Source organism: Neodiprion pinetum, chromosome 3, assembly GCF_021155775.2.
Source record: "Neodiprion pinetum isolate iyNeoPine1 chromosome 3, iyNeoPine1.2, whole genome shotgun sequence".
Classification (NCBI taxonomy): domain Eukaryota; kingdom Metazoa; phylum Arthropoda; class Insecta; order Hymenoptera; family Diprionidae; genus Neodiprion; species Neodiprion pinetum.
The window spans coordinates 26,793,888-26,809,206 of NC_060234.1; the positions used below are offsets into that span (position 1 = coordinate 26,793,888).

The window sequence follows — 15,319 nt, forward strand, 5'->3', positions numbered from 1 at the left end:
TTTTGAGTCTATCGAGAAGAGTGAATGTGAGACCTGTTGCTAGTACAAAAAGAAATTTTGGTACATGCAGTACCCGGCTGTGAGGTCTGTCACTAACAACTGCTATGTTAAGATGATTCTAACGTCACCATGGTGATAAGATGTTTGCTAACGTGATCGCTAGCACGAGCATTTCTAAACTCAACTAATGAGATTTTCAGCTGTTTCTATCAGCGGGCATCGCAATGACTTCGTGTCAACAACTACAGCGATTCGTATATTTCTTGCATAATACTTTATGTGCGGACGCTTACGGAGTCACGTTCAATTCCAAATTTATCGCTTCACATGGTCATGTATTACTTGATTTTTCTTGCCGGTTCAAGTTCGTTTGAGGTTCGCTTCGCGTGCGATACATGATCTTGGCAGCCAGCAGCCGGATAACTACTTTTTCACTGCATACCTATCGTGATGTGTTTCGTGCTTTTTGCGCATATGCAGATGTACTTAAAAGCAAAGTTACGCCTGCAATTAGACTTGCAGTGTTGTCTGTAAATCACTGAAGTCCTTGAATTAGGATTTATGATCCTGGGGAGACTTGTTTTTTCACTTTTGCTTGGAATATCAATTTCAGGTATTTATACCCCTGTCATTTTGGCCCCAAAAATATAAATCTACATTTTTCGTGATGCATTTGTACATTTGTGCGATCCGCGATCAATATCACGATCCTGTAAAATTACCAATGAAGCCTCTATTTTAGGATAGGTATACGTATATAATCGTTCTTTTAACTACAATTTCTGCGTTTTTACTGGCACCGCATGTTCATATTACTGGTATCTGCATTTCGATAAATCGTCTGACAGAGTTGCATAACGTAATTAATACCTGTTTTGCAATTTTTTCGGGTCTACAATTAAACCTTCAAAAAAGAATATTTATAACCTGGATTGTATAACGTAATTAGTAGTCATCAAAGTGTCCTACAGGTTTGGCAGATTGATGAAGATAATTCAACTGTATGCGTGAGAATGCGAATTTTACCAAAATTTGTTTCAAGGGATCGTCATGACGCACGAATTTTAATAGAAGTAAACTGTATCCATCATTTTTACTCGCAATTAGGTAAAAACTCAGGTCGCTGTAAGCTCTTCATTTCAATTGAAAAAATTTCAAACAGTTCAATACACTAAATTTGGGAGACAGAAATTGGACAAAATTCTGAAAGGCCGTTTATTTTTACGTTTCTCTAAAATCATTTGTCAATTCGTAGGTTCTTGGACACCTCACATATTTACAAATTTTTGCGATGTTTCTCAAAGAGGACCTTCATGTTTTCACGTATATGCACGTTGAAGTGATTGCAAAAAATACGATATAACATCAAAAGATTTGATAACTTGAGCAATTGGTATTTCAATGTTCATTCAACATCAATTACTATGAGTTATACGTGGAAACGTAAGTAAATAATATTCATCCCGTAGAATGAACGGTAAATACATTTATATAACTTAATTTGACCTTATGATTTTTAATATAAAATCATATCGCTGCCAAGATAATTTCTGTGTTGAAGAAAATTGAAATAGTTCTCTATCAAATCGTAACTCAAACTAATCTAACGCATTCAAAGGCTTAAATATTAAACCCCCGCGAGGAGCGTTTGACAACTGTACACGGTTTAGTTTGTAGAAAAATATTTACAATAATACAAAACTCTGGATAAATCGATCATCAGAGAAAGAACTGAGGTTCTCAGCAAGTGAATTAATTGACTAATTGTGCGATTTTTTGACGCGCTATCTTGGTGAGATTCCTTCTTGGTTTCCAGTCTCATAATAATATCTCGAATTAACGTTCGTAAATATGTACGGAGTCCTCGCCGATGGGCACACCAGCCTCTCCATGATTCTCGGCTTTCCATGATCAGTTTTATTGCCGACAGGTTCCAGTAAGTTGTTCCACAGTAGATTTCCTCCTGGAAATTAATAATATCATTACATGCGTTCTCCGCTCTCTCTTCTCGTTCTCAGTCCTTGCTAAAATAATTTCTTATTCTTTCTATATATCTTCAATTATAACCTTATCTCTTTCTCATTTAAGACCGCTGCGGTTTTTCGGTCTACAGTTTCCTCATGACAAAGCTTCAGCTTCTCGGCTGACTTGATTCGCTCTTCTACACACGCTGATTCCCACAATCAGTGGAAGCAGGTTGCAACTAATGTTGCAGGTTTGTGATATCGTTTCTCGCATGTCGCGGTTCTCGCAAATCGCGTTCTGACGACTTTTCCACGAACCAAAAGTATGTACAATGTCATAACTTGAAATTGTGTAATAGATGTACCAATTACATGTTATCGCAGGAAGAGACTCACTTGCCGCAGTCAATTTCCACTAAATTTATTTTCAAATGGACAACCGCAGTTCGTAAATTCGATTAAAGCTAGGATTTGTGTTCTGAAAAAACGCTTTCCACGACCACTATCTCGCGAAAATCTTTCTTCGTACAAGAATTTGTCTGAAATCAAGCAATATTCCGAATTTTTTCACAAAACATACTTTGGTTTAAACCCATCTCAGGCATCAATTGATTTTCTAATGTAAATTATACATTTTTCCGGTAATATATAACCACAAAATCTAAGTATAACGGTTACATTTTTTTCTCAAGTAACGAAAAACTGCCTATAAGTGACTTTGCCCCTTTTCTGCAATGACTCGTTCCCGCTCATAACATAACGTCATCACTTCCGACAATCTCAAAATTAAGCTCAATTCGCTAGTTGGCTCGTTTATATCCCCCGTTATCAAGTCGAAATGCTGAAGTTCCTGCCAATCCACGTGTCGTGAAAAAGTGTAAAAAGTAACAAGTTCAACATTTTAAATCAGGTCAAGCTTACGTCAACTAATGCAACGTAACAATCGGATGCTTTCATGAGTGTCACACTTTGCTCAGAGTTTTTAGACTTCAGCTGTATATATATACTCAACGAGTCCGCAGCTGCAAAGTGAGTAGATACTGTCCAAATACAACCTGTCAGTATTTGCCCTCATTTATTTATCAGAAGATACAGTGATGACCCCGGTCCAATTTGCATGTTTTCAAGTCTTCGGAACGATTTATGAGAAAAGCAAGAGTTCCACTTTCTGTGCACATTGGCATGACTCGTAAATTATTTCAAGGTTTTGCATGTCAAATGGCGTAGTAAATTCATTCACAAAATCATTCACAAGCAGAAACGATAGCATTGAAATTCCTCGACTAGATTCTCGACGAATTTTTGTCGGTCATTGGATACGCCTTTTAACAGGCAACACACTATACGTCGTTTAGTCTTATCGAGCGGTTGCACACCGTCACAGAATAGAAATGCTTATTGTGTATTAGTTACCATCTATCGAGTCTTCAGTTTATAGCCGTCTATCCGTGTTTTTACACTCCGAAGCTTATCTCGATAGGCACAATCGGTGTCTTTTAATTGTATAAGTCTGTTGTTATATTTAATTTGAACTCTAGTTAGTGCAAAAACACCAATTTACGCATAAAATCCCGATTCCTTCTTTACCGACGGTATTCTGAGCTTGCGATGATACTTCTGATCACCGAAAAACTCCTATGCTACTGTAGCTAACCTTGGTATGGTTCGTTTCTAAAACACAGACTATCCTAGAGGCTGAAACAACCAATATTACACTGTGAGACAAATATTCTCCGCGAGTATATTATTTCACGAAGCACTCGTACAAGCTGATCAAGGAGAGTTTCCTCGTTACGAAACTTCACTGACAATTTTTCAAGGAACTGAATTGACCTTTCACAGAAAGACGTCATCAGATGTTCCAATGATACCGTACACGGCATTATCTTATCAATCGCAGAAATATGAAATTTACTTATCCTCTTTTTCTTTCAATCAAAAACTTAAATTTCTAATCGCTGAAATTTTTTTTCCATACCTCTTACCTATTCCGGTTTAGAACTTTTGATTTATGAATATAGTTCGGAATACTTGTGCCAATTACTTACCGAGGGCGTGGCCCTTTTGACTGAAATGAAAACAGTCGTAAGTGACTAGAGTCTGATCGAGGACCTCCGAATTCCTAGGATTCGAGTTTGGCGCGTTGAACAGTTCCGTGAATGGCTGATACACGACCGTAAAATCCTGCGTCGTGTCGTATCTGTAAACAAGTGTCCTCGACATTAGCGTCATATCAGCTGGTGAGCGATAGTCACTTGCTTTTTTTCCTGTCTTTCCAAGCGCAAAAATGGCATTATATTGAAAATTTTGAAATTACGTAATTTCTAAAAATATCCAGAAGCCGAAATTCGGCTTCTCGGTTTCTAAAAGCTCCGACTAGAATAAGCCTGCATTGTATTTTTAGGCGTGTATATATAACTATTATGCGTTCAGAGCTGTTCGTCGTGAAATGGCCGGAATAGTTGTGAGGTCAGAATACCAGTGACTTTAAAACCGTTACGCCAGTCTTCTCTCTGCGCTTCCTCGTTAAAGCTCACATCGGATTACCTTCCAGATAGCACCAAAGATTCCGCCGCCTGCTGATACTGCCGGGACATGACAGACCCGGTAATGTCCGGCTCGTTTCCTTCGTGCATGCAGGCGCAGTACAGCGGGTGCAACAGGTTGCACATTGTACTTGTTGGGACTCTTATGGACACGGTGACATCTACACAGAGACAACGAAAATGAATTAAAAATCAAATTCCGCGTGGTGAAGATAACTCTCTTTATATATATGGGGAATTCCATGCGGATCGGACCAACGCCTGACTCTCACCATCTCCGACTTTATTTAAAAAAATTTTTGCAATTGATCCAACTCTAAAACAGTGCCCTGGATTTTTTTCACATTTTTTATTCAACTGCTCAATTGTTTATAAATATTTAAAGTAATTGTGATAAAGACCTGTTTTAAAATTCTTAAAACTTCTATTTTTCACTAATGTGGAACATTTCTAAACCGGTTTCATTGCGAAGTTGAAAAAAAAAGAACTGTGAATGTGTAAAAAAATAAAAAGAATAGGCAAAAATCACTCCATAATGGAACCGGTCTAGAAATGTTCTAATTGAAAAATAGAAGTTTTGAGAATTTTTCGGGAATATTTAAACCATTCAAACAATGTCTTAGTTGACGAGAAAAATCAAAAGTGATGAAAAAAAATGGGAAAATATTGGCTCATCATGGACTCGGTCTTGAAATGTTTGGAATAGAAAATACAGTTCATGAGAATGCCTCGAGAATTTTGAAAAAAGTCCAATTCAAAATCACTCTCAATATTTATAGATACCTGACCAGTTGAATAAAAAACTTAAAAAAATTCAGGGTACTGTTTCAGGATTGGGATAATTGCAGAAAATCTTTTGAACAAAATCAAAAGTGAGAGGGGGGCCAACGTTGGTTGGATTCGCATGGAATTCCCCATATATACTCGAATCCATAAACTCTCGTGGCCAAGCACACTATCCTAGATTATTCGGATCTCATAGATACCGCCGGAGGAATTCCATTAATCCATTCAGAGTGAAATCTGGGGAGTCGTTCAGATTATGTCGATAAATTTAATCAAACTATTTCGAAGTATCGTATTTAAATACAGGCGGTTTTCCAAATAATATCAGTTGCGCGACCATAGGTGGCACAACTTTTTATTCAAAATATTGAAAAACCTGTTTCGAAGTAAAGTACCAATTTACTTTTCCTAATTTCTTACATGTTTGAAAACTCTCCTTTTTTCAATGGCTATATCAATTCGCAAAGTGCCCTCAGCTTACAAGCAATGATTTTCGTATTTTAATTACGAGATCCCAGACAAATTTTATTGCCTCCTTAATTTGTCTGAAAGACGTATGAGAAAAAAGATACGTGTTATACAACAACTATTCGAAACACCATTAGTGGCGTAGAAAAAGTCTTTCGGACGAGTGTATAGTTTCTTAATTTTTTTTTTTTTCTCTTTTATGGATATAAAGCAGGTTTTTCAACGTTGGTTAAGACGACTTTTAACTTCAGTCTCGCATGGACCGCTTTACAGTTATACCTCGATCCATTATGTACAGTAAACGGGCATTCGAAAGGTTAATTTTTTTCTACATCTTTTAAGGCCTTGGCTTCAACCCAAACACCATTCGATTCAAAAACACTCGAATAATTTCATTCCAAAGAATTGTAATAACTATTAAAATGACCACCGAACTAATTCAAAATATTAACTGGGAGTATTTTTGCAAATCATACTTCACGAAGAAAGTATAAAAATCTGCGTATTAATTTCACGAATAAAAAATAGTGAGAGGGATAATCTTCCACGTAAAAATTTCGAAAATTTGGAAATCTTCTCACTCCGATAGTTTTTGAAAAATTGTGAAAATGAATTTTTTCTCTTTCGACCAACCAAACGACTCAGTTCTCTCTTCGCGTTGCGTTTTTCATAATTCACTGCGAACATCGAGACGCGTTTTGGTACTTGCTGGAGGAAAGTTAGCTTTCGACTACGTAGACAACCAGCGACAACCAGATGTACGTTTTCTTTCTCTTTCTCTCTCTCTCTTCCTTTCTCTCTGATGCGGACTTCGTCTAGCATATTATACATGCTGTAATTCATCAGAAACCGTTCGCCAGTATGCATAATTAATATATAAAATAATTAGAATAATTTTTAAAATCAAATCATACATCTTACTGACCCAGCAACGTCATTGCGTATGCGGACGGGTTATTCCAATGCCTCTTTTTTTGTTCTCTCTCTCTCTCTCTCTCTCTCTCTCTCTCTCTCTCTCTCTCTCTCCCTCCTTGTATTAACGAAAATGAAGGAAAAAAACTTCCGACCCTCAATTAACTCACCGCAAGTAAAAAACCTGAGGTGGATTATGCAAAGATTTTTAACGTAGGTACTCTCGATGCGTTTACCTAATACCGGAACGACGTTGACAAGAGTCCGCGGCAAGGTGGCCCTCAGGTAGTCCAACGTGCGGCGCAAATGCAGAGCATGTCGGGAGGGCGAGAATTGCTCCGGCTTGTAACACTGGGCGGAACATATGTCGTTGGCACCAAAGAAAATTGTGACGAGCTGAAAGGATCGTTAATTTTATTTCTCGTTACTTCATCCGCCTTGCATATAGTATAACGTATTATAGCGTCTTGTAATATTTACAGACGAAAATTGTTTACAAAGATATGTAATGACGTGTGCCTTGCAGCGTTCGACGGTGCCGTGGATCATTTATATTCCGAAAGAGATCGGTGTATAAATATTTGACCACTCGTATGATAGTTCGTAGAATATTTATTTTTACACCAATTTGCACCGAAGGATCGTGATTTCGCACTTGCTGCTTGTTTGTTATTCATGAATTTCGGAGCAAACGGTCATCGGTCTAGCTTTTGGTCTCGTACCTCTTGCAACCGGGCAAAACTATAAATGATTATCGTCTGCAGGAGGAGAAGCATAAGTTTTGTTACACACCTTCCAGTCTCTCTTCATGTCGATGGTAGGGTCATTTTTGATCCTTCGTACAAGGATTCTGGCCTGATGAAGAGCGTCCTCCGTAGCTGCGACGGGAAATGCTACGTTGAGCTTGGCTTGCTTCGATATAAATTCTCCGTTCCCCGTTGAGTAGCCTGTCAAATTAGGATTAAACTCCTGAAAATAAAGACGCGTAAGTAATTTAAACAACAAGGAACAGCAGAAACCATTCGGCATTATACAATTATGTATATATATAGGTATATTTGTATATATGTATATATATATGTATATATTATAGCCGTGCACGACGAAATGGAGCATAAAAACAACTTTCATTCGGCAACGTGTGGGTCGATTCCTAGGCAGGTTGGCTCCGAGTGAGCTAATTCATTCAACAGATCCGATTACACACATCTTCGTACCAATTTTTTCCGAGACGCCGACTTACCCTACAAAGATACGAACCTCGACCAGGTATCATCACCTGCGAATAAAAATCCGGAAGAACGGAATCCTGGTTGCAGCCGCGACCTTCGGCATCGACGCGGACGTTTCATCACGCGCGTGGAAATCAATCGATCTGATCGAATAATCGGTCGTCGATCTCAAATTCTCACCTTCATTATGTTCGGCAACGTTAGGAACTGCCTCCAGTCACCCTGACCCCCTGCGCACCAGCTGACCCCTCTCGCCTCGATGAAGGTCCCAAGTGCATATTCTTCCATGGCACCATTCGCCGCCACCAGAGAGTCGCCCAGGGCGCCGACCACGTCAATGTCACCAGGCCGCAGACGATGAACGCTGTCAGGTCTCGAGGCTGATCTGAATTGAAATGAGAAGCCTTCTTTAATCCCGGTAGAAGTGGATCGATCAACGGTTTTTTCAAACGGGTTGAGCCAACGACAAAAAAAAACAATGTAATTGGCAATACATATATCGTACATTTTACAAACGCTTATTGCTATTTGCTGATGCTATATTATTGGTACAAAATTAGTAAACCATATTTTTGATACAACCGATAGATACATACAGCATAAATTATTGCTGAAAAATTATTTTCTTCCTCCGTACGAATGAGTAATATATGCCTTATTGTTCGTTCACCTGCAGAACCTGTTTTGGAGATTCACTGATAATGGTTGGAAAACGCTTACTGTTCGTTCGATTTTTATTTTTATTTTTTCTTACACCGCATGCCTTTCTTTTTACTTTTCGTACTGTGACTCCGATATACGTATCATACATAAACAAGTATGCGTGCACGCATGTCCTCAATTAGTTTATCTGATGAGGTGAACCGTTTTCTGTTTATTAGCTGCTGTAGAAAGTTTTGCCCGGCAGATTTTCAGTTTTTGAAAATGTTTCCAACGATAGTGTCGAGTGAAAAAAAATCATGAAAAATGGATGCAACTCTAAAAAAAGAAAAAAAAAAAGACAGAAAGAAAGAAAGTTAGTCGACACATGGAAATGACGGTATTTTTCAGAGATTAATACTAGTCATTTATGTGTACGAAACAAATTGTAAATATTAAAATGACTTGTTTTTTTTTTTTCTTCAAATTCTGGTTAATTGTTGAGGAATTCGAAATTGTTGGATAATGTTCCGGTACTGTATACAGACATGAACACTACGCGACTCGGGCTTAATTTTGAAAAATAAAATAATTCTTGACCATCAGGAGCGTTATTTGCGTACAATATATGCGTGATCTATCCGAGACGAACTGTCGAATGGAAAAATATGAGACTATGTACAGAACTAGGGCATCCAGAAGGTGCAATTAGACCGTTTCACGCCGCAAGCTATACGGCCTACAGCTTTTCTGCTATCATATTTCAAAGATCGACGGTGTATAATTAGCACGGCGATATATACGGTTCATCACGTGTAAAACAGGACATACCTCTCGATACCAGAAAACTAAGGAGATAACCGGTTCACCGATACTATTATTATTTTCTCTTTTCACATCGTGCAGATAATCGTAACCCCAAAACCTCTTTGAACTCATCGTAAACAAATTATCGATACAGATATTAGCATCGATTCAGAATTTCATTTTACCTTATTCCTTTTCATTGGTACAAAAAACGAAATCGATAAATAAAAACACTCACGGGTATGGACAAAGGTTTCTTAATACAGTACCTGCCTCCTCTGATGTCGCATGGAAATGGTATTTGCTTGGCGAACCTCGGTTGCCTCCTCACTCCGTCGCTGATGTCTGGATAAACTATACTAATCTCACTGTCCTGAAATGAGAATGTAATGAAAATGAACAATTCAATGGGCCGTGATGATTTCGGGAGATACGAGGTATAAATTGCATCGTAAACTGTAAATCGCAATGCCCGCATCGACAAGTTTTTGTACGTCTGCAGTTATTCGGCCAGCTTTCTATTATATTAACCGCCGATTTTCGTGTGTGCCAAATACGGATCTCCCGGATTCTAGGGTGTATAATATAACATTATATTATAACGACGTTGCACGAAATTCACCTGCCTCGTTTCCATCCTGTACGAAACCGGCATTAATTCGCGGCCGGTGTGACGGTGTTACGTTGAGGAAAAGAACGCGTGAGATGTGCTTCGCATTTATAAATCGAGAGAAAGGCCGAAGAGGATACGTATAACGTACGACGTCGCGACGGTATGACAACTTTGCCGACGTGGAAATAGCGCTTAGGAACTTGCCGAGGTGCACGTCTGCGGGTGCATCGAGAGAGCGCGATGAAAGCAGAGAAAGAATCGCGTGCTTACCGCATTGAGCTTACACAATTCGTGCGCGGCGGACATCCGGAGCCGGCGACGCGACAATTAATGAATAAGAAAATCGTTCGATGGATAATATCGATTATCGTTCGCCGTCGGAGGTTGTAATCGACGCGCTTGCAATAGCGAGAGAGAAGGACGGCGGGAGGGAGGGAGGGATGCAAATTGAAGAAAGCAAGAGGCACGACGTGTGCTGAATCGAACTCTGCACTCATGCGTACAATACCCGGTTATACGTGCGGTTGACCATCGCGACTTACAATTAGTGTCAGTGGGTACGTGACACATGTCGCACTTGCGCGAATGAATAATCATGAGGGGTACACTGAGCTTTTACAATTTTCCGAGACAATGCAGGCGCATACAGGTGCGAATTTCACTCGTGCCTGCGCGCATGGGTTTCGCTACTTATCGTTTGCTTATTTGTAATAACCACAATCGACGATGACTTTCTGAGCACAGTTTCGGCCGAGTCGAGGGACTTCGAGGGTGTTTGATGCAGGTACCGGTTCCGCGTGCATCGCGACGCGACGAAGGAGGCTGCACACGCGCAGAATTTGCACGTAATTATTACACGTCGGTATGCCGAGTGAAAATATAACGCGGACCTTTCTCACTTGGCGATTCCTCCTATATTACATCCTCGCGCGCAATATCACGTGCTTCATAAATATTTCATTAAAATTTGACAGACTGGTGTGGGTATATTAGACGTATTCCACCTTTGCGCATGCTAATTTATTTTCAACTTTCCTAATTGATAATCACGGAGCCAAAATTACGGGCCACGCGCATTAACTTTGTACCTGCGACGCGACGGTTGTAATTGCGATATTTATGTGACTTGTATGAAATGGGAATTCGTGAAGCGATACTGCTTAAACCAGTTTTACGCATTTCGTCAGGAAGATACGGTTATGTACCTTTTTCTTTTTTTTTTTCGTGTGACTATTCAACTGCCTGTCGCTTTATCGCTGTGCACCATTGACACGAACCGTGTACCTGGAATTATTGGCCAACCGCGCACGCGACGATAAAATATGACATTACACTCTTCCTTCTAATTTCGTAGTCACTCGTTAAAACATCCGTGTCAGGGCGGAATGTGTAACGCGAGTGTTACAAATTTGGCGCGAAATATCTCTCACTCGTTACGTATTCCTGTATAATTCATCGCCAGCTATATATTATATGCATACGTACCTAGACAACATTATGCATGTACCCGAATCGTTGAGCAATTGGAAAATTTTTACTTCGCTTACGCCGTCATTCGCTTACACACACGTATATACAATGTATAAAATATACTTTGTACTCACCCTTACTGTTTTAAATAACTGTAGTATCATATCTCGAAAAGTTGCCGCATTTATTGCCGGCAATATTAGCAGCACTGCAACCACTAAGTCGACACCTTGAAATCTCATTTTTCTTTGAATTTAATATTCAAATTGCAATCGCGTCTTTTCTTTCAAGCAGTTTATTTGGCATTGGTTTATTTATTACCATTAGCACTTAAGGGTGGATCGTCAATTGTCCGTGCGGCATTGACACTCGATCACTCAACATTTTACCGACAAATATATGCCATTAGTTTGTGGTTATTATCATTATTGTTGCTGTTATTTATTGTTATTTACTTTCGTACACCTCCGCAGTCTGAATGATTTATTTTCAGCGTCGCACTGGTATTCCAAAACTTTGACGAGTCGATTTCGGTTTCAGCTATAAACCGTTTTATCTGGTCTGTAATGAATTGTTTCCTTTTCTCAACTTTTTTCCTTTCTTTTGTTTCACACGGAGGCAAGTCCGTGTCGTTAAATTTCCATGACTCTAAACCAGTCCCGGGTTATGGCCATCGGACCAAAATTAATTTCAACTAGAAAGTACACGTGATTCGTTTCGAACAATTTTGTGGAAGAGTCAGGAGTTTCATTGCACAACTTATCCCGTACTTTTTTATATCCGCCAGCTCTTCGCGTCCGTTTAAGTTTCGTATGTAAACGGGAAAATATATTCACAATCACGTACCACTAGAACCTTCACCACCACTCGACGGAAGATCTGCTATAATTAATCTGTTACCACACACCGCGATATTCGAACACTGCGTGGAAACCAGCCAATTTCTTCCACGTCAGGTATTTCACCCAAAGAATTGTTACAACTAGGGTTAAATTCTTTGTTCGTATAGAATACTTTTTTAGTATTGAAATTTTAGTCTGCAATTCTAGCACAATATATACCTATAATAGAGCAATAGAATCATGGAAGATGACATAATTTGTTCATTGTTATTTGGTAACCGGTGAAACCAATGAGTAAAACAATACAGTATAGGAAATGTAATCTGATTTAGTTTCACTTGAAGTGTGAACCGATTACGTCAAGGTCGATCCAAAAGTTATGCAACTTTGAAAAGGTAGGCGTTACGTGTATTACTTGTAATATTTATGACGAGGAAACGCGTGTGAGACGAAAATCTGCATTTTTAACGAAAGATCCGAATTAAGTCTGTACACCTAAATTAACCTGAATATTATCTCGTGCTTTCTAAATTCGTGCACATGTTCGTCACGTAACGGGATTCATTATATTTTTGCAGAAATATCCAGGATTAGATATTTACTCGTGGTTACCGCTAACAACTTTTACCCGAAGAGACGTTACGAAATTGACCCCAATCGAATTATTTGCATTTGCGTGACTTCTGGGGTAGAAACGCGTCGAAAAATGTTAAAAGTTAAACTTCACTCGTACATCTACGACAACTGCTAACGTTGGATCCTTTTCTCTCTGCGTTATTGAGTAACCGCTAATATTCATCGGTTTCGAGTTAGAGGATTGACCTCAATAATACCACTTGCATCGTAAAGCTGAGAAACTGCCGATAATCAAAATGTTTCAAAACTATTATAGCGTTAATTTCAATCGCTCGGTCAAATCGATTCGCATTCCCTTCGCCTCAGATTCTTCGACCGTATGAATTTTCACCCGAAACGAAAGGTCCTTACAGTGATTTATCTCTCATTCAAGCATCAGACATGAGATAATTCAGAAACGATTTCGGCTAAAATTTTTCGACTGCAAATTCCGAACGCCACAAATTGGCAGTGTATTTATTTTTATACCAATTAGTTTATCTTATCGAAGGATCACTCCAAGTTCAGATAACCCGACGGCAATGCAAAGATAAATATAAATTTTTTCAAATAGATTCGCGCTGAGAGACTTCCGAAATATTAATTAATTCCCTACACTGAAGAATGAAAAATTATTTCCATCTCGTACGCAACACGGGTCAAGATGTTGCGTGGGTATGAACTTACGATAAGAAAAGTTAAAATTTCACGCGTTCACCGATTTCAACATCCTGAGCTGACGACAGTCCGAAATTTATCCATCAACGTTACATTAAAACATCCATTGGTATTAAGATTCACCTAGTCCGTAAAGCCGGCAGCGATAGTACCGTAATTTCAATCTAATTTAACTAACTAATCAGCCAATAATTTACAGCAACGCAACAAGATATAATGATAATTAGACGTGCGGAACTAGCTAGCGAGATGCGCGTGTGTGTTTGCGTGTGTAGATTGAGTAAATGATTTGGAGGAATGCTTCTTCGGAGAGCGAGAGAGAAAGAGATAGATAGAGCGAGATGGTAGATAAGGACGGAGAAAAATAGTATACGTAAATTAAAGGGGCGAATATATGGGAAGTAGCTTCCTCAATTGCAAATTCGCACGCACACACGCGAACGCAAACACAAGCGTGCCTGCATCGTGTCGCACAAGCTACGTTTCCTGGATATTACTTTCGCTGGGGTCTAAGTTCGAACCCTACGGGCCAATGGAACTGTCCGGGGATAGAACCGGGTGCTTTGCGATTAAAGCGAATAACCAACAGTCAATGCCTGTTACACACGAGTACATGCACGTGTGCAGTCACTTAAGCACGCGGCACCCGATGATTATGCAAACTTCGGAATCTGCAAGAGTTTCCATTCAATGGAATTATTCATAAGAATTGTTAGGTTTAGGTGTGTGCGCAGTTCTTATGGAAGCATCGCGAAGTTAACCCGGAATATAGAGCCTGAATGTATCGAAATTCGAATCAATTCTGAGAATCGAGATTAAACTTTGGAAGTAAAGAACTTTTTCCCTAAAGCCGCGTTACAGCGTGAAGTGTATTACGCTATGTAATTTTCTTAAAAATCTTTATTCTACTTCGTGAAACGACTCACGTTTTCAAAACGGATACAGCGTCGCGGCCGAGTTGTTTTTTTTATTTATTTTTTAAAAATTTTGTTCCACTGAATGAAATTAACGTGAAAAACCAACCAGGGATACGTTGCGAATTCCTATTTAGATTCAGCAGGTCAGTTAGCCCAAAATTGTGCGAGTTGAAGTATCGAAACCGTAAAGAGGCGGGGAAATCGAAGTAATTGACGAGTTATTCGTTGTAAATCGTCGAACAGCAGATATTAGGTCGAAAAGGATCGAGCATGCGAATAACAGAATTACACAAACTGTGAATAAAAAGATTAAACCGTCTGCAAAACGAATCACCTCGCAATATCATGTTTATTATTACTGCGTCGAGTGTACGAACCGGTAATTGGTTCGCACATTGAAATCACCACTCCGAAACTGTGTCGCACTGCACTCGGTGCACGGACTGCATTCGATGCAGAAACTCAATTTACCGCGCAAGAACAAACGGCAAGTATGGAAAAAATCGCTGTTACTGTGCTCCCCGGGTAATATCCGATACATGAATGGGACAGCTGACGTGAGCAGAGGAGGCAACGTGCTTGCGATACTTCTGACCCCCACCTCATGCCGTGTCGCATGCTCTCACACAGCGAGACGTGCGATATGTCGAACAAGAGTGCCGAATGCACATACACAAGTCGCCGTCGCGTCAAATGCGCCGGTCGGATGCTGCAACGGCGAGATCATGGCCGACCGCTAACGCATTACACCTTCCTCCAGGCCGGCACCGAATCTCGTGACGTAGCTGCTCAAAATCGGCGGTCCCTCTCCGATCGGCGAGATAATTCGC

General features: G+C 39.6%; 1 protein-coding gene across 10 annotated transcripts; it reads right to left on the reverse strand.

Moving 5' to 3' along the window:
• Positions 1 to 1,201: 1,201 nt before the first annotated feature.
• LOC124214547 (phospholipase B1, membrane-associated) lies at positions 1,202 to 15,017 on the reverse strand. 10 transcript variants are annotated; one of them, XM_069134791.1, is made up of 9 exons: positions 14,867 to 15,017; positions 11,572 to 12,498; positions 9,624 to 9,727; positions 8,089 to 8,293; positions 7,469 to 7,645; positions 6,847 to 7,072; positions 4,512 to 4,671; positions 4,013 to 4,164; positions 1,202 to 1,963 (listed from the first exon to the last, which is right to left on the reverse strand). In XM_069134791.1, exons 2-9 carry the CDS (start codon positions 11,677 to 11,679, stop codon positions 1,785 to 1,787), a joined length of 1,311 nt encoding a protein of 436 aa, XP_068990892.1. In that variant the 5' UTR covers positions 11,680 to 12,498; positions 14,867 to 15,017; the 3' UTR covers positions 1,202 to 1,784. The 10 variants fall into 10 exon arrangements, with proteins under 10 accessions (XP_068990892.1, XP_046472872.1, XP_046472873.1 ...); XM_046616916.1 differs by having other exon boundaries at positions 11,572 to 12,316; positions 14,824 to 15,017; XM_046616917.1 differs by having other exon boundaries at positions 11,572 to 12,319; positions 14,824 to 15,017.
• Between the last annotated feature and the right edge of the window lie 302 nt (positions 15,018 to 15,319).

What these genes read in the sequence shown, in the direction of transcription:
- LOC124214547 (XM_069134791.1), bottom strand. Translation starts at nt 11,679, where the DNA reads ATGAGATTTCAAGGTGTCGACTTAGTGGTTGCAGTGCTGCTAATATTG. An exon ending in TGCGACATCAGAGGAGGCAG is followed by an intron (nt 8,294 to 9,623) that starts GTACTGTATTAA and finishes ATTTCAATTCAG; the next exon opens with ATCAGCCTCGAGACCTGACA. An exon ending in TCAAAAGGGCCACGCCCTCG is followed by an intron (nt 1,964 to 4,012) that starts GTAAGTAATTGG and finishes ATTAATTTCCAG; the next exon opens with GAGGAAATCTACTGTGGAAC.